This window comes from Heteronotia binoei, chromosome 3, assembly GCF_032191835.1.
Source record: "Heteronotia binoei isolate CCM8104 ecotype False Entrance Well chromosome 3, APGP_CSIRO_Hbin_v1, whole genome shotgun sequence".
NCBI classification, from domain to species: Eukaryota; Metazoa; Chordata; class Lepidosauria; order Squamata; family Gekkonidae; genus Heteronotia; species Heteronotia binoei.
The window spans coordinates 86,995,483-87,021,339 of NC_083225.1; the positions used below are offsets into that span (position 1 = coordinate 86,995,483).

At 45.6% G+C, this 25,857-nt stretch overlaps 1 protein-coding gene across 6 annotated transcripts in view; it reads right to left on the reverse strand.

Annotated features, from left to right (window-relative positions):
* Positions 1-25,857, reverse strand: part of BCOR (BCL6 corepressor) — a 148,909-nt gene that overhangs the window by 38,004 nt on the left and 85,048 nt on the right. For 5 of the 6 annotated variants that reach the window (XM_060234123.1, XM_060234126.1, XM_060234125.1 and 2 more), the window contains exons 2-6: positions 9,295-9,425; positions 6,595-6,673; positions 2,402-5,212; positions 1,719-1,772; positions 1,149-1,332 (exon numbers count right to left, since the gene is read on the reverse strand). In XM_060234123.1, coding sequence (XP_060090106.1) covers positions 1,149-1,332; positions 1,719-1,772; positions 2,402-5,212; positions 6,595-6,673; positions 9,295-9,380 — 3,214 coding nt within the window. In that variant the 5' untranslated portion in view covers positions 9,381-9,425. The remainder of the gene's footprint in view (positions 1-1,148; positions 1,333-1,718; positions 1,773-2,401; positions 5,213-6,594; positions 6,674-9,294; positions 9,426-25,857) is intronic. The other variant, XM_060234124.1, reaches the window with a different exon arrangement.

The following is a 25,857-nucleotide window of genomic DNA, read 5'->3' on the forward strand; positions in this document are numbered from 1 at the left end:
TGATTTGGGGGGGGGGGTGCCTTTGGATAGCCAGGAATGTGGCACTAGAGCCCAGCATTGAAATCAACGTGGGGTGGGGAAGGGAGGGGGGAGGAGGAGGAGGCGCGACTGGGAGGGGGGAGTCAAGGGGGGGCACAGAGCCACGGGGGGGCATTGTGAGGGGTGTGCTAGGCAGCAAGTCTGCCTAGGGCACCATGGGGCGTTGGGCCGGTACTGAGTATAAGGCAGCTTCATATGTTCATCAGCTCTAGCTATGAATCTTTGTAAACGTTATGCATTATAGTGTAATGTGTTCCCTTTTGGTGCTACAGAAGGCCACGAGCTTAGGAACGGATGGGGTTGGAACATCCATTAGGCAGCCTGAGGCAGCTGCCTGGAACACAACCCTGGGGGGAGGGCACCAGTTTTGGCCCTCCTGCCCTCCCTCACCACCAGAGAAATAGTGAGCTCAGCAGTGGCCGCCATGGGGCTTCCGGTCTCAGTGCAGATGCACACCACTCACTCGCCATTGCTCCACACCCTTGTGTTTGTGCTTCCAAGTGTGCATGCTGTGGCCGGAAGCCCTGTGGCAGCTGCTGTCAAGCTCACCCTCACCAAGGAGGCTTTCTGGGTGACAAACTCTCAGCCTAATCCTACCTCACAGGGTTGTTGTGAGGAGAAAATGGAGGAGAATTATGTAGACCACTTTACACCCCCACTGCACTAGGGTACAAATGAAATAAATAAGTAATTTTTAGGAACACTTATGATTAGTAGTTGAACTTTCCATCACTCGTTTTCCTTTTTGCCAGCTTGTGACATTAGCCCAAAGTTTTCTCAGAGGACCTACACCAAGGGCAGGTAAATTTTTTAACTCACAAAAAAGGTTTATATGATGTATTCATTCTCTCTCATATATGTGTGTATTTGGAATAAAAATGTATACAAAACAGGCAGCATGCAGTCCCTCCATTCTTATCCCATAAAAAGACGTTATGCAAAAAAAGAAATGTTTTTGCTTACTGCTGTACAAAAGTAATAATTTATTGCTATTCACTTTTGTAGATTTAATTGCTTTAAATTATGTGTTGTGGCACTGCCATGTTTTGCTCCAAACACCTATAGAAGGCACTCAGACACTTCATAAAAGCATCTAAAAATTTGCTTACATCTATCACTGTCATTTTGCCCAGGAATGGCATCTTCCAAAGTGACAGACTTGGGCTTCTTTTCATTATTTCCTTTCAAGTTTTCCCAGTCTGCTTGGTTGAATCTGCAGACCTCTGGGTCTTTGGTTGCTATGTGGCCTTCTCTTTCTTTCATCTCCAACTCTGAGAAGCGCATCATTGCACGCTAGAAAGAGAATTGATATGAAAAAAATCTCACAATAAGAGCGACTTCATTTACCTTACCTTTTCCAAAGTAAAGATCTTCTCAAAATCAAGATTTGATATGCATACAATTATATTAAAAGTTTTAAAAAACAGACATGTTCAATATTCAAGGTATATTTTTTCTATACACAAATATACAGTTCTTTGTTATATAAATGAATATTGCATATAGTTTTTTAAAAAAATAAAAGCATTGTCTTTTGGGAGATATAACAAACAAAAACAAAGACTGCACAATGAATAAAAGACGACCATGGCCCACAACTTCCCTTTGTGTACTTGGAAATGAAATTTTAACTCAAAGGTTTATGCAAGATTCTAGTAATAAAAATTTGAAGAACTGACCTCACAGTAAGCAGCAGGTAGACATAAAATACTGTCCTCTTGTAATCCTTCCATCTATGTAATTAAAATGGGCACTCAATGGATCATTTAGATAATTTCATCCATTTTTATAAGCATCAACTAATTCTTTTCTTAACAACGCAAAACAATTTGGCTTAACTCAAAAGTATTCTACAATACTTGCCATCATTCTAGAATTCACTACAACTTCTACTCCTTCATGTTACATTTCTGCTTGGTAAAGAAGTTGCATTTAACCCACTAATATATATATGACTGCTACTCCTCTTTATAAAATGTCATCTCTGGCATGTTAATCAGAACCTGTGCCATTACTATAAGTTACTGGTGCCAGCCAAATGCAGGCCAGATCTAAACACCACTATTTAAACTATATCATGCATCCTTCAGTTCCCCTTCATTACTACGATGTACACTATGCTCACGAGATTAAATAATTGAGAATACTGACTAGTACATATAATTACTGTTCAAATACCCCTGGTATTATAACTGAACCCAAATATATGCACATTTATTTTTGCTACTTGTGTCAAGACACTCTTAAAATTGTAGTACATTCATATATTATTCCCCAGCCTGTGTAATAATATCAAATTTCATTCTCAACTGTAACCTTATAATGAAAAAAAACCCTTTTTATAGTTAAATCTCAGACTCACCTGCAGAGCCCGCTGTTCTCGGCTGAGTTGACTAGAGTCTGCATACAGTTCAGTTGTAACACACTTGAATCGATCACCTACATAACCAGCAGAGTTTGCAATTCTCTTTGCCAGTTTAGATGGCTTAGGTTTCAGAAGTTTGCCATCATTAGATTCTGTGCTCTCAGTTCCCTCTTTGGCATATGTCTGATTTACTTCAAGATTTGACTGAGCATTTTCCATACACAGCTGCTTAGCATCATCTGGCATCTTGCAAAAAGGCATAGCCAAGCCATCATTCTCATGAGCAGTCTCCAAATACAAAGAGGACGGAGGAACCGTTAACCTCTCTCTGTTTTGGCTCACTGAAAGGTCCTCCTTTCTCAATGTGAACAGCGATGGGAGTGAGCTCTGGGTATGTTTAAAGTTGTACTCTTCATGGAAATTATTTCTTCCACATTCTTCTCGAGTTACAATAAAATCTCTGTGCTGAAAAGCTGGGTCCACCTTGTGCTTTGCAGGGTCATTAGCCTGATTACTGCTTTCAGCAGGAAAACTGGGCTTTGTTAAATTTGTTTCATTTTTTGTATCTTGCTCATCTCTGAGTTCAGGAAACATGTGCTTGTCATTTTTGGCAGTATTTTTACTATGACTTAAACTCTGGTGGGATTTATTCACACTTCTGTCTGTAGGTACTTCAAAATGAAGCTTTGAGCTGGTTTCCAGGATCTCTGGCACTCGGTTCCTCAGAGCAGGATCTTCATAACGAAGCCGTTCATGCGATCTAGATCTCCGCTCTGATTTTTCATCCTTCAGCTCCAACGTTGCATGTGGCAACAACACTGGAGGTACCATTCCCATACCTAGTGCATCCTGATATGTCATAAACTCACCTCTGCTTGTTGGCAAGCTATATGGAATTGTAGGTTTGGGAGCCAGGTGCCCAGGGAAAAGGCTGCTACTGGGTAACAAAACTGGATGAGGATACACAGGTCCTTTTCCATGCAGAGACAAAGGGCCTATAGCTAAGCCTTCTGGAACTGGGTATGGGAGATAGCTTCTTGGATAGGGTAGCGGTGGAGATCGGAATGCATCATTTGGAGGGAAAAATATGGAACCTGGTGCAAGGGTGCTCTCATTTGCTTTAAATATGGGTTCTTGATTGTTGTATTTAACTGTCTTATTACCATGCTTTGATGATGATGATGATGCTACATGTTGTCCTACATGCTGTATAACAGATGCAGTGGTTTCTACAGAACTATTAGTTTTGGGGCACTCTACATTAGCATTTGGAGCTGGAGAAGCAGATGCTGGCCGACCTCCACTTGACACAGATCCTGAAACAGTATTAATGACAGCTTCTGTACCTCCCATTCTAGGGCAAGAAGAACTTCGCTGTTGCGGCGTCACCCAGTCTAATGCCTTGTTTTTCAACTGTATGTTTTTCCCAGTGTTATCTTCATTGGGGCCTGGACCAGGAACAACCCAGGAGGAAGATGCAGTACTGATTATTTCAGGTCTATATAAAGGACAACCATTCCCAGGAGAAATTGTTTCTTTCGGAAGATCACCTCCAGGTAAAACCAACCCACTACCAGCTCTGCTGTGAACTAACACAGTTGGTGCCATTTTCTTAACATGATCAGATTTGGTTGTCTCAGCATCAACAACTTTAGATGACAAATCCAGTGGTTTGTCTATAATATCTTTGGTAACAGTTTGCTGTTTTTCTAATACTGGAGGGGATCTGCTATCTTTTCTGTCATGACTTGTTTTCCTTGCATGCATGGTAGATTGTTGAGAAATTTCACTTGTATCTTGAGTTTTGGGAGCTTTTCCATTGGAGACTCTTGAAGGAGGAAATTCATTGCTTACATTCATGTATGGCTTTGGGAGAGTCACTGAAGAAGGAGATGTTGAAATTCTGGAAAAGTGTTTGTGGAAATCTGAGTAGGCATCACCAACCTGTGTTGGGAGGTGGACTCTAGGTGACAATCTTGGAGAATGAGGCAGCAGGACAGCAGGGTCTGTTGGTATATTACTCGAAGCTGGCTTAGTAGATGGGACTCTGGATTGTTTGCTGTTCTGGATATGTGGATAGGCATGAGAGTCAACAGGATTCCCAGGGCTGACTCCAATCTTCCAAGACAAACTTTTTTCTGAACAGTGCCCTAAAGGGGGAATTGCTTGAGATGCGGATGCAGCTGAGATCCTCATTGGTGAAGCTAATGTTGATGGAATGTGGGGAGCAGCATAATGAGGTGGCAAGTATAAAAAACGTTCACCATTGGTACATACAGGTGAGTAAGCCAGATGCTGTGGCAAGCTATAACTGGATGGCTGAGGTAGCAAGGCTTTATACATGTTCAATGGATACTTATTTGGTGATTCAAGAAAAGGATAAATAGCACCCTCCATGTAAGGATTTACCCAGGGTAGCCTTAAGTAACTAGCACCATTGACATTGAGAGGACTTTGTTTGTCACTTGAGCTTCTGTCCAAGCCTAGGGACTCCCCAGCTGCAACAGAACTCTTTTGTATTCCAGGTGGTGTTTTGTATATAGTGGTGAAGCCGTTTGGGGGCTTCCCAGCTGCATTTTCTATTGCCTCTGTGGGATTAGACTTGAACTGTATCTCTGGATTTCTCTCAGGAGCAAATCCAAGACTGGCAATAGCACTTGTAGCATCCCGGGGCTTGTCTGAGCCAAGTCCACACAAACTAGAATAGACAATACTGCTGGGGACTCTAAGCCCTTCTCGCATAATTCCAGTCCGGTCCATGCTCAGAGCTGCAAGGCTGTCAATACGATGCACTGCTGTAGCATCCACCTTTGTAAAATAAGAAAGATTGTTACTTTGGCATTTCATCAAAATGCTGTTCAAGCTTATAAATAACATTTTCTAAACTGATTGGAAACAACTGGAAGCAAATAACTGGAAGCATTGTTAAAAACAAATGTGGGCTGATTAAACTGGAAAATGCAGAGGAATAAAGTAAATCAAACATGTAAAAATTACAGGCTGTGTCACACTTAGGTCTAAGGAACCTGTCTATCATCTGTCAAGCTCAGTTTTTAAAAAATTAAAGATAAGATAAAAAGTAAAATTCAGTACCATCTAGATAAGCATAGATCCTTTTAAACTTAGCAAGCCAAAGGAAAACAGGCAGAATACAGGCACCCCAACTCTGGGGACAAGCAAGCCATACCATTGCACCAACAAGCAAGGGCCAAGCACCCTTTTCAGGCACTAGGAATACAACAATCTTTGAGGAACTCCTGCTCTGCTCAACAAGCTCCAAAGCAGGGCTTTTTTTTCTGGAAAAAGAGGTGCTGGAACTCTCAAGAGGGAAATGAAGGAGAAACACATGGGTGTCCTTCCTGAGAACTTTGTTTCCATAAAGAGGTTCCAGAACTCTGTTCTGCCACATTCCCCCAGAAAAAAAGCCCTGCCTAGAAGTACTCTATTCTTCCAGTGCAGATGCCTGCCAGATTACCATCCCTCCCCTCTCCCTGGCTTATAACTTGGCAAAAGAGGTGAAGCCCACAGTTTTTCCACCTAAGGGTTCAGATTATGGTCAGCACAGGATCATCACCACCATTATAGACCAGTGCAGTGAGAAAGAGAAGGCAAAACCAATTTCTGGCACCAAGCATAATAATCCTGGAGATTCTTATTCTCCCCCCACCCCCATTTGCAATCCTTTCATAGGAATCAGGCTTAGAAATTGCATCCCTGTGTTGTCACATTTGCATCCCACCCTTCTTCCAGTAAGCTCAGTGTGGAATACATTGATGTTCCTGGACAGCCTCTCATGCAGGAACTAGAACTACAGCAGGGCTTTCAGACTGCTGTACCAGTCCAAGGCTATAGGCTGTCAAGGCACTCCTGGGACCTTCAGAATTCATTAGGTTGGGGGACATAACTGAAATATGCCATAAAACATTATTTATAACAAAGATTGCTGGTAATGTATATATAACAAAGTACGAGTAGTTCAAAGACATACTACAAATGAAAACAAATAGGAAGAGTTTAACCATGCTATGAGAGAATGCATGTGACTCTACTACCTGAAGGCATCAACAACTAAAGCTTTTATTATCCTCAATTGTACTCAAAGGTTCTTGAAGTATTATATGAAACTGAAGACATAATACTTAAACTTAATGAAAGCATGTTATTGACAAACTGAACTATCAGTTTCTTACCACACTGTGGTTCAGGTGATTTTCTTCCCTTAATTCTAGTCTGCTTTTCGAGGCATCTCCATCATTAACTGGGATTTTCCTATGTTTAAGAGATATTTAACATTTCTTTAAAAATCTAACAAATATTGTTATTAGGGATTGTACAGTTTGATTTGCCTAGAAAAATAACGGTTACATTGTTTTCATTGGTGCACTCCTACATAAGAAATGATAACCTTTAAACAGCAAACATTACTGGACAGCAGATCTGATGTAAAGAAATTTTAATGTTATCACTCATTAGTTACATTCCAAAACTTTGTCCTAAAGCAAGATGATCTACTACTGAAGAACTCTTGACTGTTAGGAACACTCATGCCCATTAGTTCACCTGTTATATAAAAATGCAGGGAGGTAAAAATTAACACACATTTCTAATATTATATAAATATCAGCTGTTTGGTGCTGAAGAGGGAATCACACATCTGTGTTAGCAGTGCTGCAGCTCAGGGATTGTTATCACAGAAAACACCAATAAAGAATGCACCTTAGTGCCAACTTTCAAATCCCAGGGACATAATCGCTGCTATGCAGCAGAAGGAAAGTTTCATCATTACCCAGAAGGGCCAGTTCTACTCTAGTGTACTTAAAAAGTGGAACTCTCTCTTTTTTTTTTTTTAGGTAAAAGCAATGGGCAAAGCAGTAGGATGCAATTGGTTTAAAAAAAAAAAAAGACAGAGACAGCAAATGGCTTGTGTGTATTTTTTGTCTTTTGCCTTCGATAACACTGTCCCTCCAGAAGGCATATCAACACATACCCCTTTCTGGGTGCTGTTTTCAAATAACCCAACTGAGCAACTATGGAAGAGGCTAGGGAAGGCCTACATTCCTGACCCCATTTTCTCACAGGTTGCTTCCACACAGAGGGAAATTCTCCATTTTTCTCTCACAGGCAGAATATGGGCACCTGTGAATGCCACTGTGAATGCAAAGGAGTATCAATTGTTCAGTTATTCACCTTTTGCCCCTTCAAGGCCACATCAAGTACTATTTTAGCTTCTGTCGACCATTTCCCCCTTTTTACATCAAGGACTTTTCTTGTGGGGAAGGTTATCAGTAGTAAGAGGGCTAACGAGCTGAAACTTACTGTGACAAAATGGAAGGTCTGGCATGGGAAATGGACTATTCCCTGTTCTGGATGGGGTTGCACTCCCCCAAAAAGGAGTAGGTTCACAGATGGGAGTGCTGCTGAACCCAGGCCTCCTGTTGGAGGGCAGCAATGGCCAGTGGGGGGCTTTCAGCAGCTTTGGCTGGTAACCCAGCTTCAGTCCTTCCTGGACAAAAAAGATCTTGCCACTGTGCCATATGGTTTGGTAAATCTAGGTTAGATTACTGCAATGTGCTCCACATGGGACTGCCCTTGAAGGCTATGTTGCAGCCAGAGTGTTGACTGGAGTGGGTCATAGGGCCTATAGTAATCCAGGTCTTGTTCCATTTACACTGGCTTCCAATTTGCTTCCAAGATCAATTCATGCTGCTGATATTGACCTTTAAAATCTTGTATGGCCCAACATGCCTTAAGGACTACCTCCTCCCATATGAACCTACCCATTCACACTGATTATCTTCAAAGGCTCTCCTTTAGTTGCCCTAGCCATCTGAGGCTAGGCATCTGTGACCCAAGAAAGAGCTCACTCAGTTGTAGCATCAAAACTTCGGAATTTCCTCCCCAGGAAGTTCCCTCTATTGGTGTCTTCCACCAACAAGTGAAAACATTTTTGTTTTGTTTAGTATACCCCCAACAATAGTTATTGTCCCTCCTCCCTGGTTCTGATATTATGTGCTTTCATTGAATTATTTTATTATTTTAAATGCTATTTTATTGTTAAAATATTTTAATATTGTTATGTATGCTGCCTTTGAAATCCTGATTGAATGAAAAGTTTGCATAAAATGTTTTAAGTAAACAAGTCTACTGAAAACTGACAGACTTTTTTTTTACAAAAACAGCAAAAAGCTCACCAGCAATTAGGTGTGGGGGTGATATGCCTAAGGAAAAATGGCAGTGCATGGTGGGGGTTTGGAGATCTATGCATTTCTAGCCACACTTTTCCGAAGCCCACCTTAGGTAAAAACATCTTATAAAGTCTATACCAAAGCAGGTTGGAAAAACCCAGAGCATGAACAAATGCACAACTATGTATGCACTGATATGTCTACTTATCGAAGGCCCAGATCCAAAGAAAGGCTGATTCTGCACTAACCTTGCTCCATGGCAGGCTTCCGTTTCTCTCTGGAGCAAGCTAGCAATTTCGCAGTTGCTCCACACTGCCATTTTGCACGGGGAAAACCTGCGATTTGCCGCACCACAAATAATAACCTATAGCCATGTTCTTTTTTAAAACTAAAATTTCTCCAAATAAGGAACCTAGTTTCTGTAATATGTATGTTTGTGAGAGGGTGGCAACTTTGGGGGCTATTTATTTTTTAAAGATCCATTCTGCTTTTCTGGTCATCATCACTACTCATCAAAACATTAAACCAGGAAGTGGTCTACAGCCATCACATTTCAGTCCTTCCTCCCCCTATATCACAGTTTCTCACTTTTAAAAAAAATTTATTTGCCAGAAGGTAGGAAAATAGGAAAGATAGTAAACTTTTAAAAACCCATACAACAGAAACACAACAGATCTTAACTCCCCGAGAAGAGTAACTATTTACCTGTCTTCATTAATCCCACACATGCGGACCCTTTCATTGCTCATCCAGCTATGAACGTTACCATACAGGGGAGTTGCAGAAAGCATGACGTCACCTTAGAATGGAGACCCTTCTTCACATGTATGTTTAACCTACTGAAAAAAAAAGAAGAAAGAAAGAATGAGTTTCAAAGCCAGCCTAGGAAGAAGCACAAAAATGACAATTAGGTGGCCATCCTCCTGTGGTATAATTAATACTGAATGCAGGACTGGTATAGAGTGAGTACAGCCTAGTTAAAACAGTAAATGAGGGACCATGTAATAAAAGAAGCAAACTGAATGCATTTATGGGTCAATCAAGAACGATCTTTTTCCTACTGAAAACCATCTTGAAAATTCCATACTCTTGAAAATTTCAGGCTTATTCCATACTATTGACAAATCTTGTGTTTAGATTTTTCACGATTTCATTAGAAATAGAAATGATTCTACATCTAACAAAATTTACCTGATTTACTCAAGTGAAAGATGCTGTCATCATAGGACACCACAGAAATTCATTCAGTGCCTTACTCTGCAAATAAGTACTTTTTCCCACTGTTATAAGATTGATGAATAATGTCACCAATGATCAATGCCATCAATACTTTTGTACTAGGACTCAGTAATACTAGGACTTTAGAACTCAAATACACAAATGGAAGGAATTCCAACCAATAATAATGGACCTATCTGTCCAGTTGTTCAAGATGGCATACAACAAATCATGCTTAAAATCAACACAATAAAACCATATAAGATGAAAGAATAAAAAACATTAAGAAAACAGAAACAGCCCAAATTCAGCCTAAGTGAAAATTTTCTCCATGTCTTTGATTTCAGAGGCCTTGTTACAAACCTAGAAACATGACATAACACACCTTCGAAATCAGTGTGATGTAAAAGTGCTCAACTTCAGCTGGATAATGCTGATGGGGGGGGGGGGGTGGCATGCCTTGGTAAACATAAGGAAATCATTTTTACCCTTTTCTGTCATTAGTGGGCTTTCTTTCCCTGCCAAACAGCATAACTCACCATCCTGAATACACTGGATGTAATCCAAGAAAAGAAAAGGTATTTCTGACCCAACAAAATGAATAAGACTAAACCTTGCTGGATCGCACAAATAAGTTTCAGGAAACTTGAAAACCACAGAAAATGTTAAGGATTTGTGAGTCCCACTGTTATCAATAGAAGAGTTAAGCACATAGTTAGCTTTCACGCGGATACCAGCGGGCCTTAAAACTGCTTAGCACAGACTGGATGTGTGCAGAATTACAAAAGATAACCTACTGGAGATAAATCCAAAACACAACAGACAGTGCCACAGGAGTTTCTTTGAAGACTTAAAATATGATGTATGATTACAACTTCTAAGAGACATTTAAAAAAACACAATGCTACATCGTTTAAAAGAAAGTTTCTAACCTTCTCCCTAAAAAAGTGGGGGGAACTAACTTATAAACAAAAGATAATATTTTTAGAAAAAATATTTCATCCAAAGTTGGCATCCGCGCACATAGAAGGGTTAAATATAGAAAGGAGGTTGGTGAGCTCCCCACCCCTTTATTTGATTAAGTAACCAAACCCCAGTGGCTTTTACCATTGGCGCTGTTGTTGCTGTGCTGCTGCTTTGAGTGCTTTGAGTAATTCAATGACGCCTGCTCACTCCAGGGAAAGAAATCATTAGCGGGCTCACTGGAGAAGCATTAGCAGTCCGAAAGGATCGGCGCTGTGTGCAGCGGGGAAGGCAGGTGAAAGGCAACCGGATTTTCGGGTCCAGCAACAGAAGGGGGGAATGCCTCGCTTGCCTTTATTCCCTCCCGAACGCGCCATCTCCACCCGCATTAAATTCTAGTTTGCTGCATGAGTGAAGTGTCAGGACAAGCTGCGTTTTATTAACACGATTATCGCGGCGCATGATTTATTCCAGTGCCGGATTTTAATTGCTCTTTGGAGGTTCAGTCGTTTCTTTTGACTGAGCTTCAGCCTGCATCCCGCTGTTAAATGCTGGGTTAATAAGTAGGGGGAGCCTTTAATGCACAGGATACTCCTTCAGCTCTTCCTCTTACCACCCCCCTACCACTCGCGGACGCTCATACACACTCACAAAAACCCTCCCTAATGGCAGAGCGTGTATTACTAGACACATTCGGGCTCTAATCCTGAACAGACTGAGTAAATCACATTACACAAACTGTGCTTGCTTGTAAGAAAAATGTTTTTTAGGAATCGAAGTAAGTTTACTAAACAAGTTTACTGAAGAATTCAATGAGACTTGTTCCCTAATAATCACGAGAATAGCAGCCATACTTAAAATCCAGGCTTTCAAATTCCAAACCACTGGATACCAATCCTCCAGTCGTTTAATTCGCTTATCTTTTGTGAGATTACCAGAGTAAATGGTAGGCAAAGGGCAATTTTTGCCTGGTTGGCTTTGCTATTCAAGGAAGACCAGAGAGTATATTATACATGACTTTTTAATAAAAGCCTCCTAACTTGCCTGGTTTCAGGCTTCAAAATATGCAAATAATTACCGGTAACCTTTTTAATGTATTAATGGGAAGAAGGAAATTCCAGATTGTTTTAAACAATGCTTCACACATGATCACAGAGTCTTCAGAAATAAACGTGAAGGAAGTCCTGTGTTCTCTCAAGCATCTCAGTGTATTCGCACACAGTCCCCCCCCCCCCTCCTCCCAGATTCTTAAAAGAAGCCTTTTGTGTACAACCCCACGCTTGGAACAAAAGTATATTAATGCAATGGCATATTCCCCAAACCTCCTTCCACAGAAACTGACGTTTAGTAATCATGGAGTCTGCCCAAATTGCTGTAAGGAAACAAAACTGCACCCTCTTCCCTACCTTCGTATCTCCCACCACCCCAATATCTTCAGAGACTGGGAGAAAATATTGCACTATCATTCAGAAGGAGTTATTCTACTGAAAAGACGAGTTTTGCTTGAACAGATTTACTGTTTTCCAGATGCACGGCTCGTAATGTTTTCAAATGGAGCAGCCTCAGCCTGGAGTGATTTAGAGTTTTACATACAGTTAGTAGCCGCCCAATACGCTGCCTCATCTGTAAGGAATGAAGTGGACACAAAGTCCAAATAGATAGGGCTGTTCGAAGGGCGGGGGTATCGCTCCTTCTTCTCCCCTCCCCCTTTTAAAGTGGAAAACACCTTCGGGATCTTGTTTAGAGGAACGTGACAATTCCTGTTGTTCCCTCGCGGGAAGTGTATCATTGGCATCAGCTGGTGTGTCTTTGCAAAAAAAAGAGAGAAAGAAATGCTTAAGAGCGAAAAAGTCTAAATGGTGCTTGCTGGTTCGACTGAAGGGACTCACTTCTGAGACTGAGATGCAAGTGAACCTACACTTTGAATTTAAAGATTTGCAAGTTGGAATGAGACTGTGGAAGGTCAAAGGCAGATTGCACAACAGTTGTTATAGATATGATAGTCTGAACCCAGTGTTCCAATACCCCTCTGCTCTCTCGAAAGAAAAACGGGGGAGGGGGGGGGAGGAAACTATATTGCCGTCTATTGCAAGGCGAGCAACTCTCTGTGCTATTCAGCACCGCGAAATTTGCCTCAGGCAAAGGTGTTTGCACAGAGGGGCCCTGCTGGAGGCATGGAAAGCCGGATCTGTTGTTGAGGTTGCAAAATACTCTTTTGAGAACCTCGGCTGCACTCCGGTGGCACAAGGCGAAAGAGGAAAGGGGACAAGGAGGGCTGGAAGCAAGAGACTTTTGGGGAGACTCCAAGACAAGAGCAGCTAAGCGTGTGCAGTGACCGAGCTAGAGCTCAATGACTGTGCAAAAAATGCTTGCACACTACAGCAAGAGAAGTCCGATCACCAAGAGCTTTTCGGAAAGGTGGGTGGAGCGGCGTGTTTGCTAGTTTCTGCTCATTTTCAGGGTCCTGCTTAACAGTGGGATGCATACATACGTTATTTATAATCGCCGCCGCCCTGATGAACTTTTTGTGAACTGTTTAAAAGTGGAGGTCTGTTGAACAAACAGCGGCGCCACTGCCAGCCATAATTTCATTGCAACAAGCAACAGACTTTAACTCTTCAGACTCCATAAGCTCAGCATTTCTTCGTTAAGACGGAGGAAAGAGGTTTCTAAAACAGTGGAAATACACGTTATTGTCACGCATTCTTGCTCTGTGGTAAACTGTCTGCAACATTAGGGACAAGCAATTCTTCAACCCCAGTAAGTAATGGTCTGCTGCAGTTAAGAAATAGCACTTGCACTATGACCTGATCCTAACCATGTTGATTTAAAAGTGCCATGACGTAAATGACCCGCACAATCCTATACAGTATTGTCCGATTTTGCTCAGTAGTCCGCTCCTAACTGTTTGGCGAGTACACTTTTTAGGACTGGCACCTAATGATTCCAGGCGGAGATACGTATACGGAAAAAATCCCATAGCCTCTCAAACACGGATATTTGGCATCAAGTCCCACTCAGCTACTCAGGTTGGCTTTGAAAGTGCTGCTCAGTTTTTCATGACATCCACCTGTCCCTACACTTAGTGACTTGGAAGTAATGTCTATTTATGTCTGTTCCTAAATTAGGAAATCAAGGACCGCAACCTTCGGCCCGGGATTTAAGTCATTTCTGTCACTTCTTTAGCCTTTTTAAGGAGGAGGGCGTTTCCACCTCCTTCCACCAGAAAGCATGCCGGGAGGGGTCGATGCTTCTCTCCACCCCCGCTTTTCTTGCTTTCCTTCTGCTTGGCTATCCAGCTGAGTATTATATATGCAGTTTGCAACGGGACGAGGAGCGGACAAGGAGACGACAGAAAATGAAGAACGTTGCATCTGCGCCCTGCTAGCATCCCACAGGCATCCAAGACTTAAAGCAAAACAGCAACAAACCTCTCTTCTTTCTCCCCCGCCCCCTCGCCAAGCCTCTGGTCGCGCGGAGAGGCCTCCACTGTTTCCCAGCAGCGTGCGTAAGCTAAGACCAGAGCGAACTGCAGCAGCTTCCGTTCGTACCAGATGGAGCTGGAAAGCCCCACGCGGGGGAGGGGGGGATCACGCAGCGCCTCTGTAAGAGCCAGGCTTGCTGCGCTAGAGCGTGACCCAAGGCAGCAAAAGGCAGGCTCCGAGTGCCAAATAGGCCACGGAATTTCCTTCCCGGAGGTGTCTGGCTGACAGAACCGTCAAGCGCTCTAGAGATGTTGAGATGCACGCCGGGGTTTCGCTGCTGTGCGGCGGGGGAGGGCGGGAAGCGACGTGTGCGTCGGCGAGCTAGCGCAAGCGATAAGCTGCTCGTGGAGTCTGCCCTTCCCCCACCGCTCAGCCGCACTCACGTTACACTGCCGACTGAAAAAGCAGTCCCGGCGCTCGGCGTGTCTGGCTGGAGTCGGACGCTCAGTTCTCTCGGGGCTCGCAGCAGAAGTTCCGGCAGATATGCACCCTTCGTAGCTGACTGATTTCTCCCTCTCCCCCCCCCCCCCGCGTCGGCTCTCTTGATTCTCTCGAATAGGAAAACGTTTGCATCTCCCTCGCAACGTCGACAGACTTTTGGCAGCCACTGACGCCAGCGGCGGCGAGCTCAGAAGCAAAGTTTTGCTAGCACGCTCTTGCCTTTGCAAACTAGAAAAACCTGATGCCCGCGGCCAGGGGAAGAAGCAGCGCTTTGCTTTTGCCTCGTGGGGAAGGAGGAGAGAGGGGTCACGGGAAGCCAGTCAGCGTTTTAGGCTCTCGGTTGCGCTCCCCACCCGCTTTCCCTCGAGTCACAGTGGTGAGGAGCTCTTTATTGCTAACCCGTATAACTACAACGGTGAAAGTAAAATAACAGGAGAGGAAGCCCCAGCCGGGCTCAAGCAGCTTCAACGAGCCAGGAAGGAGAGAGAAGGCGGCGAGTGCACAAGTTCCCTTTTGGCGCCTTTGCTCTTTCCACCTCCAGCTCATTTTGGCAGCCTGCCAGTTTCCACTGCATAAACCACAGACCCGTCGTCAGCTGAACTGCAGGCGGCTCGCTTTAGCGAGCATATATGGTTAATGTCGGCGGGTAATACTTGGAGCAGAACAAGTGGGGCTGACCGAGCAAGAGTTCGTTGAGCGTAAGAGGGCCCCCGGAAATAGAAACAAAGACGCAAGTTGCCCACCTCCCCTCCCTTCTCCCCAATGTGAGCTCTTTAAGCCGACCGAAGGGTCCCTCTAGAACCGAGCCAATCCGTTTGAGCGCTGCGAACTGAAACCGGAATTTGGCGCGCACAGGGCGTCTTGTGTAAACTGCGCTGTTAGCGGTGCAAAGCGCCTACGTGACACGAGTAGCAGCGCAGATGACGCCAGACGCTGCGAGTACAAAAAGCTGCCACAGGCGAGTGTTTTCGCCTAGCCGGCGCCCGGCGCCACGGTTAAACCAGGCCTTAGCTAAAGCCACCTACTCACGAGTAGTCCCTTTTACACACAGTCTATACTTCAGGGCAGCCAGTGGCCACCGGTAAACTTCTGGAGGATAACTAAGCTAGTTTAAGTAGCGACCCTTTTATTTATGAATTACGAATAGTGCTGCAGTGTCGGAGTGATGACATTCCACAGTTTGCGCTACCTTTTTGCTGGCAGTGACCAAATCGTTAATCATACATGTGGCCAGATGCATTTTAACACTCTAGGGTGGGGCTGACAGGGGTGCTACAAAGCACCGGTATCTTCATAGCATGTCAGCCAGGCGAAGGAAGAAACTGCACGCTATCGGCTGCGCCGTTTGGGGAGAGGTGGGGGTGTTGACCTTTAGCCGAGACGTGTGACATTTCATTTAACCACCGAAGTGGGTACGACGTGTCTGCCAGGGTCTAAAAACCGATTTACACACATATTGGAGGTATGCCGAACGCTGCTGAAGTTAGGCAAGCGATGCACATGCAAAAAAGGTTCCAGTTGGGAATCTATTTTAAGGTGTGTTTAAAAAAAAAAAAAACTTCCTCTTTCCTGCTTGCGTATAACTTCTCTCCCTCAAGTCTCCCTCACGGTCACGTGCCACAAGCCGGACTTTCCGCCAGTAAACAAGAGGCAGGGCAGGCATTTCGGCGGGGCCAGAGCCGCTGCCTCGGGCAGTGGCTGTTATCAAGCGAGAGCTGCCTGGCCCGAGATAGACGCAGATAAGACGCGGCGCTTTGGCGTGGGAGAAGAAGGGGGCGGGCTGCGGAGATCGCTGCCTGTCTCCAGCTCTTTCCCTGGCAACGCCGCCGCTGGGAGGAGGCTCATCCCTGAGCAATAGCAGGGAAGTGTTACAATAAGGCTGCGCGGGCGGGCGGCAGAGAGGCAAAGACGGAAAGGATCCGCCGCCTCAGCCAACTTGCGTACAGCCACAGGAATGGGAAAGGCCCCTCCCTGCACCAGGGGGGAGTCCCCGCCGCCTGCTGCGGAGAAAGAATGTACATAAAGCGGCCGGAAGAAAAGGCAAGCCGGGTGGCTGCAGGGGGAGGAGAGGCCAGCGGCGGCGCTTCAAGGCGTTCTCCGCCCCACAAGCCGCTTCTTCCTTTCGTCTCTCCGCCAGGTAGGGCTGAGGGGAAGCAACTTGGAAGCCGCTCCGCCGCCGCTACCCTGTGCCCCCTCGTCTCCGAGCCCTTCAACTACAAGACCTTGGTGTCGGTTGGACTGGCGACCGCCATTTGCACGCAAAACTTGCCAATAACTTGTGGGGGGAGGGGGGGATGACGGGAGGCCATCAATAAAGAAAAGGTCAAATGGCTGGCGAGCCTAGCTGCCCTCCCCCACCCCCTCAACCAGTGCCTTATTCGAGGGGGGGAGATAGCGCCATCCCCCACCTTCCCAACATACCCATACCTTCCATCGCAGCCCGAAGGCGAAACCAGGCGGGGGGCGGGGGCGGAGACAGACCTTGAGCGGCTGCCAGAGGGAGGCCCGTGGAAACGGAGCGTCCGCGTGGTCCAGGCCACAGACCCGAGGGAGAACTGTGCTAATGGACCCACGTAGGCGGGGCTGTTCTATAGCCCTTCGAAGCAGATTTCATCCGCTGGGCACGGGAAGGAGGGGGGGGAATGCCCATAGTCTACGTTTCGCTCACTTATTCCGTGGTACGTTGGGAGACTTTGGCACAGAGTGCGGAAACGCTCTCGTCTCTTTCACGGTCTTCTCTTTCCCCCCGCCCCCCAAGGACTCCCGAAGGCCTCTCAGCCCCCACGAGGTACAGCTGTCGCGAGGCTAAAAATACAAGGTCCCCTCCCGGCTCCCTTCCTCTAGCTGCAGCACAGGGCTCCTTGCCCAGCTACACTGCAAAGGTCCTTCCCGCACTGAGCCCCCCGCAGCGGCTCTCTTGTCAACTCGGAGCTCCCGGACTGGCCGCGCCATTTTAGGCATTCCGAGCAGCAGGCTCGGCAGCGAGGTTTCCGCCAGCAACGCTGCTGCCGCCGCCGCCTCCGCTTTCGGAGACAACAGTGAGGGAGGCAGGCAGGCAGGCAGGGGGAGAGCCGAATGGCGGCAGAGGAGCAGAGAGCGCGCGCCAGAGAGGGAAGTGCGTCCGACGAGCCAGCCTGCTTGGCACAAATGTGCCTTTCAGGTAATTAAAGAAACGTCTTCCCTGTCTGTGCCAGCCAAGCGACAGCTTGGGGAAAACGCAGGCGAGGCCACGCCGGCCTCCACCGACGCCCGCGGCCAGCCGCTCATTAACCCCTTGCAGCCTCCGGAGCTCGGGAAGCGGAGCCTTCCTCTCTAGACCACGGGTCCATTCACTAGCCTTTCCTTTTTTTCAAATGTCAACATTTCTGTCTGCCTTCCGTTTTTAAAGTTGCGTGCATACCCATAGCAGCCAGGTTCTTGAAGCTTGTTTCGATCTCTTAATGATGCTGGAAGACTGTTCATTGCAAATGATTGTGGATCATGCTTTCAACAGCTTTTCAGGACACACGAAGCGGCAGAGGGAAGATCGCCCCCTTTATGGCAGAGTTCGGTGTACACTGTAGACCAGTGACCTGTGGTAGGCAAGCCGAACAAAACGGCTTGCACCTTCTGCTCTGTAAGCACCAACGTCTAACACACACACTCGCCGCGCTTTCCGATTCTCTGCGCGCGCACACAAACACACGCAGACCCCTCATGCGGAATGAGCCCCACGCCCCTTCTTGCTCCCTGCCTAGCCTGCCCCAGTTCGCCGAAGGTGCTCTTCCCTGCGCACTCAGCACTGCAGCCCTTGGGCAAGTCCAGAGGGCAGCCCGGATTCGCCGGGGAAACGAATAGATATTGATCACGGGCGAGTTGATTTTGCTTAATTGTGGCTGACAGTGCCTGTGGTTTCCTCATTTACGGCGCAACAGCACCGAGGGTCTGATTGATTGGGAGCGCAGCGCCTCCTACTCCCTTTTCCCCGGCAGAGAGACACACAGGCACAGCCGCCGCCGCCTCCAACCGGAGCCTGTGTGAAAGCCAGTCCCTCGGGAGAGGGAAGAAGCAGCTTCTCATTATTCAGCAAATGGCCGGCGCGCCGGCGAGAAATTCAGCTGGGTTGCTTCGCTGTCGAACGCTCTGCCGAGCTTAACTAGCCTTAAATCCTCCCCCTGCCGCAGGACCGTCTGCCTGCTTTTGCCTGCGTCGTCGGCCCCCTCCCCTCGCCTTCCCTCCCGCTCGCCTGTCCGCCACCAGATTGGCGCGGGAGATAAGCGCTCTCGAAGAGGGACGAGAGGAGCAGAACTGGAGGAGGGGGGGAGGCAAAGAGCGCTATCGCCGCTTCTTCGAGAGCGCCGGAGAAGTTAAAACCCCAGATGTGCTCGGAAACAAGTTACTCCGGAGCAGTTAGACCGGTTTCTATGAAATCAGGCCACGCCACAGCGAGCGGTCTGAAGCTTGATCCAGTGGGAAGGGCTCATGAACAAGTCCCACTGGAATGAATGGGAGCTGCACAAAAAAGCAGCAATCCTCTCCAACTCATCTCGGTGGATGTTGAGCAGGAGTTCTTCCAACTGGATTGCGCTCACATGCAAGCCACTGCGTTGTAGGCCAACAGCCCGCGAAACATAAAGGGGGAAATTTCTCCCATAATCACTGACCGGCTATAAAACTCTTGACTCCGGTGATCCCAATATCAATGTTTTCAGGAATGTGGGGAACATAAACTGCACGTTTAAAGAAAGGCAGAAATAAATAAATCGCAGGACATACTTAATTCCTAGGGTGTGGGCGGGAGGGAGGGAGGGGGGCATGAGCAACTCGCTTTCTGCGACAACCATCCGCAAGCCACGTAGAGCACAATCCTATTGCCATTACAAAGAGTTCCGTGGGACTTCCAAATAAGGACTACAGCCTTGCTCCGGGAGAGTTGCATAGGCAGCATAATCTTACCGTCGCATCCTAAATCTGCCTGAACCCTGCCTGTTGTCCATTAAGTGCTTTCCACTCCTTACCTCCTTTACCTTCACATTGACCTTATGAGACAGTTTCGGCATAAACAGCAGCCGGAGCACCACCCACTGAGCTTCATGGCTGAGCAAGGGATTCCTAAACCCAAAGGCAGGTTCCAACCGACAAGGATGTAGGTCACTCGGCTAGCAACTCCGCTCACTTCTTTGTACTGAGCAGCGCCTATCACAGCTTGTTTGGGGAGTCCTCCCTCCAGTCTGCTGGGGGCCTCTTGGCAACTACTTTCGCCTCCTCTGTTGAAAGAAGTATTTCGGGATCCAGACGAGTTCTTTGACTTTAATGCTCCACTGCACAGGGCAAGACCTGCCCAAGAGCACAGTGCTGGCCTCTTGTACAAAGTTTTACGGCGAGGCGAGTCTTCCTTCGCGGGAGAAAGCTGCGCGCAGCATTCTCCTCCGGCGGCAGACCTAAGGAGAACTGCGGAGCTTGCTTTGCCATCTTGAAGGCGGCCCCGAAACCGGGAGGGGGGGGGGAGACGGCGGGGGGGGGGAGCTCGGAAGCAACTGCGCTGCAGATGGGCGGCTATGAATTTTTTCTGCTGCTTAGAGCCTTAATTACTGGCTCTTGATCCGTGGGACTACGACACGACACCGCCAAGGTTAAAATGCCCGGAACAGCTCTGAGCAGATGTGAGCGAGTTGGCAGACGCGCAAATGAGGTCTGCCTCGAAGCACGATAACAAGTGACTAATACATTGCATATCGCTGAAAGAAAATTATTTTCCTCTAATTTGCATTAGCTCTTTTCCCCCTTAAGACCAAAATAAAAAGCCAACGACAGTCCCTCCTCAGAGGCAACAGCCTAATCCCGGGAAAATAAATAATGCCGGGTGACTTTAAGAGATTTGTGGAAGCAGGAAAAGATTTGCCAGTGTTTTGGCGAGGCAGTCGTGTTTATCTTTCCGCCTTTGCTCCAAGGCAAAAGTAGTTTCGCAAGCAACATTCCTACAGAAAATGGCAGGCGTCACGTTAAAGCCCGATTTATAGTGTTGGCGCTTAATGAATGACTGCTGGGGGTATCTTCCACCAAGAGCACATTGTGCATGAAAACTGGAAAATGACAGATATGCCGCATGAGAGTGAGGAGAAATAAAATTCGGTATACATGTGCCAGTAGCTGTAAAACAAATCAGCACTGCCCCAAAAAGAGATTCTATCCGCAAGCCAGTTTAAATGTTGGTGAATTTAGACAACCGCCTCCACAAGCCTAAACATACTGTTACAGCTGCCATAGTTCAGTATGACTCTCAAGATGTGTCGGTTTTGAAGTGCTTTCAACAATTGAAATCAAAGAGACATAGTTCCAAAGGCCTGTAGGTGTAGATGTGTTGGGGGGAGGAATAAAGCTCCCATTTAGACCCCAGTCAAGACAGCCTGGTCTCTTCTCACATTAGCAAGACAATCATCTCAACCCTAAGCCTCTTCACTAAGTGGATCCATGCAAGTAGTCTTGTCACAGGTGACTTAAAGAACAGACAGGTTGCAAAGGTAAATCCACTTTCTTGCAGAGATCTTAACTAGTTTGAAAACTTGGCTTTGTGTGCATTCAGAATTTCATCGGTCATTTTCTCTCATGAAATGAAAAGTACTTTTTTCTCTGTAGTCCAAATGTAAATCAAAAATAGCTAGAATGTACATTCAATTTAAGCACCACTCCTCCTGCTTTCTATCAAAAACATTTATACCTGTATGTCAAATAGTGCCAGAGGCTTGAGAAGGTACTTTTAGTGTCAGGTTATCTGTTTCTTTACAAATTATTGCCATATACACACAACTAGGGTAAGTTAGAATAAAAGGCAGTTTAAGAAGTGCTTCAGACCTTATGGAGGAACAAGGAAAGTAGATGCAGGAGTCTCACTTTTTGTATTTCCGGAGGAACATCTGAAGCAGGAAGTTGCACATGGTGAGATTCAGTGGCACCAGATGTGGGGACATTTCATGTATCTGAATGCAGAGATAGGCGTGTGATTTCCTCTTCAAACATTACACCAGAAGTATGAATTCTGGGTCATTAGTGGTGCATTCACACTACACTAAATAATTCATATTACATCCAGATTTTTGCTATTCTTACACAGTAAAATTCCAGATGCAAAATGCATTATTTGGTGTACTGTGAATGCACCACAGAAGTGGTACCCTGAACTTCATTTCATGGCAGAAAATTTGCATGAGCTTCAAACAGGCTATAAATAGCTGTTAAATGTCCAAGAATCAAATATTAGAATGAAAAATTAAATATAGATTTGCATAGCAAAGGTTTTTCCGACCCCATACATCTGGGGACTTGGAGACTAGATTACCAGACTGCAGTGCTCACCAGAAAGAACAAAAGTTCCTCCCTGCTCAGCTGCTATTGAAGCAGTGGCAGAGCAAAGAGTCTAAGTGGGTGCATTGAAACAGATCAGTTATGCATGAAGGCCTGCAGTTGAAAATCACAGTATAAGGGGCAAATTTCCGTGGCAGGTTCTGATGGTACCAATCATCGCTCCTTGACTTATTCTACTTATTTTCCTAGACTTATTCTCATTCCCACTGCCTATTACATAGCGCTGGTTCTAGTTATTGTTTGTTTTTGTTTTTAAGCCAATATTTCTCAAACTAGGGGTTTATTTAAGAGATACCATTCACTGAGGATGAACAGAGAAGTAGAAGAGGCATAGCACGCTGAAGGAGGTGGGGAGATAGTGTGATAGGTTTGCATTTGTGCTAGGAGTGTGTTTCAAAACTGGAACCAGTTCAGAATGCAAGCAGAAATAACTAGGATGGGGATGAATCTTTTCCCATTTGCTATGTCATCTTTGCTCTGACAGCAATAGCTCTCCAATTCCTCCTGGTGAAAGGGCCAAAACTGCATCGAGCAGGGGGTTGGACTAGATGGCCTGTATGGCCCCTTCCAACTCTGTAATTTTAGGGCAGTATTCCTAGGTATGCTTCCTTGGAAGTAAGTTTAACTGAAATAATCTGAACTGCAATCAGTCTGAAATTCTATGCTTTAATGTGGACTTTCTAGACCCTACAAAGCAACATCCTATGCCTGTTCACTGTGGTGGGAAGCCAGCCTACTTGCTTTGCAGGCTAAATGTATTCACATGCATCAGAACATACAAGCATACTATGAATAGCTCCTTTTCTGAGAGTGTTCTTCATTTCTGTTTTACTCACATACACAACAACCCAGTAGTCTTCCCATGAAAGCTCACCAATTTAAAACCTAATTGTTTAAGTAGGAAGCTGATTATACCAAAATGTGTGCAAAAGGCATGCTTTCCTTGCAGTCCAAAATAACTTTCACTCTCCAGTCTGATTATTTCAGACTGATTGCAGTTCAGATTATTTCAGTTAAACTTACTTCCAAGGAAGTGTGTTTAGGAATACTGCCCTAGACCCCCAAGCAGCTCTGCTGAGCTTTGCTTTGTGGAGGGTTCTCTTTTATTTTTTGGTTTCCAGCAAAGCCATTGCCATTTAACTAGGGGTGTGATTGCATATTGGCGCTTGTCTACAAAAGGCTCTTGTGCTAGGGTGAAGCTCTCTTAAATCCTGAAAGAATGTGAACGTTTACCCCCCTCGCCTCCCACAATTTAACTCTCCCCTTAATAAACCCATTTAGTAGGGTCAAATGTGAAACCATTGTTTGCCTAAAATGGTGCCGTTTATACTGGTTTCTCTTGTGTGCAATGAGCAAGGCTCAGCTTGAGCTAGAAACTTGCTGCTGAAACCAGGGCTCAGCCCTGCACTAATATAGACAATTGTACCCTGTTATCCCCTGCTAAAGGAAGAGGATGCCCCCCCTCCTGTCAACCCTTATTCCAGAGGGATATCTTGGAATTTGTTGATCACAGGAGAATCAGCAGATTCCATACTTAACTGCAAAAAGGGTTCTCAAGATTAACTTCAAAAACCATTTGCACCAACATCTAGATGGAACTTTGCCCCCTCCCCCACCTGGCATTTACTGATTGACTAGAGAAAATGTGCAGACTATTAAGACATCAGGGTTTTCAGGTAAATGCTTCAGGTAAAGATTATCTTTCAGACAAGAAATACTGGCAGTGCTTGATTTACAAATTATTCACTGGGGGCATATGAAAGTTTGTCCTTTCTGTTACCTCCTCCTGCTTTTCATTTTTCTTTTTAAGTCTGTTTGAGAATTTTTTATTTTATCTCTTCATTTATATGCTGCCTTCTTCCCCAATAGGAACCCAAAATGGTTTGCATCATTCTCTGGTACATTCTGTCCTCAGAACAACCCTGTGAGGTATGCTAGGCAGAGGGTGCATGACTGGCCCAAGGTCACCCTGCAAGCTTCCAGGGCAGAGCAGGTGTTTGAACCTGCATATCCTGGATCATAGTCTGACACTCTAATCACCAGGCCACTCTCTCTCCCCCACACTTTTGTGTTTTCTATAAAGCACACCAGCATTTAATGTAGATGGATATGTAACAGTATTACAGAATGCAAATTGTTTTAGCCACCTTAAAAAAAAAAGCCTTAGCCATAACAAACTACTTTGTAGAACTGGTATGAAAATTAAATTGTATACTGTATTAAGAATGACTTCCTGTCAATTTTAAACTTGTTGAGACAAGATGACCAAGCAAAAAAATGGAAGAGGTGACACAATGCAGGCCACAATCCTCAAATCCACTTATTCCTAAATTAGTTGGGAATAGATTGACAGGCTTCCATAAGACCACTCCGGAGCAAGCAATTTGTAGATTTTAATTACACTGCACAGATTTCACCAAAACTACAGTCCTGCAAACACCTGCATAAATTTAGATCCTCAGTCTTAATCCTGTTTGTGAAGGACTGGCTGCAGCTCACCACCAGCTTCCTAAAAAGCCCCTTCGCAGTCTCACTTCAGTGAAATCTTCCTAGTGCACTGTCCTTTGGCAGGAGGCTGGTGGTGCAACATCTTTTGGGGCACTGGAAAGAATGAATTGACACATGGATGTTCAGGACTGCAGCACCAAGCAATGGCTTGCATGTGGGAAACAGACATCAAAGCTGAAGAGAACAGTCAGAGTTTTCACACCCCTCACAATACTTTTTCAATGAGCCAATTCACACAGTTCAGGTGAGTGTCATCTAGTGATGAGACATGCAGGGATTTACATACAAGTGTGAATCTGTGTTAACCTGGTTAGAACAGATGTGTAATGTCCCCAGTTCTCAAAAGCCAGCCTTTAATGGACATAATATTTCTCACTTCAGGATTATTATACCTCGCCCTTCTCTCTGAATCAGTCTCAGAGCGATTTACAATCTCCTTTATCTTCTTCCCCCACAACAGACACGCTGTGAGATGGGTGGGACTGAGAGAGCTCTCACAGAAGCTGCTCTGTCAAGGACAACTCTTGCAAGAGCTATGGCTAACCCAAGGCCATTCCAGCAGTTGCAAGTGGAAGAGTGGGGAATCAAACCCAGTTCTCCCGCACATGTAACCACTACACCAAACTGGCTGTCTTTGCAGTTGACATGGTGACCAGGTAAGATTTTAAAGGCAAGAGACATTCAGAGGTGTTTTGCCATCGCCTGCCACCTCAACCTTGGTATTCCTTAGTGGTCTCCCAGACAAATACTAATCAGGGTTGACCCCCTGCTTAGCTTCCAAGATCTGTCAAGAAAGGCCAGGTCAGGTCAACATCCAGAGTCTAAAAAGTCTCTGCAAATGAACTTTTCCTCCGACTAGCCCTGGCAAACTCCTGTATCAAACCAACCAGTACCCCTCTAAAATGTGTTGATCAGCTCAGTTCTGTATACTGATGCAAGAAGGAATTTTCCCAACACTAATTCAACAGAGCAGCCCTAAATAGAGATCTAGGCCTTTTCGAACTAGAAGGATACAATTCTGACCAGAGTTGCACTGCTGATAGTTATGGAGTGGGGAAAGATAAGTGGGCCTCTAAACTCAACCGAGGAAGTCCTCCAGGAAGCCTTTGAAAAGGTATCGAGGTTGCCCTGACGGAGGAGGAGGATGCTGTCTTCCTCCGGGTGTGCGTGCAGTTTTCTTTGCCGAGGCCCCAAGCGTAGCCGCTGCCCCCCCACTCCCCCCCCCTTTCGTTCTGCCGCCTCTCCCTCCCTCTAGCCATAGTGAGAGCTTTGTGTAAAAGCCGAAGAGGCGCTGGCTGCTCGCGCTCCAACA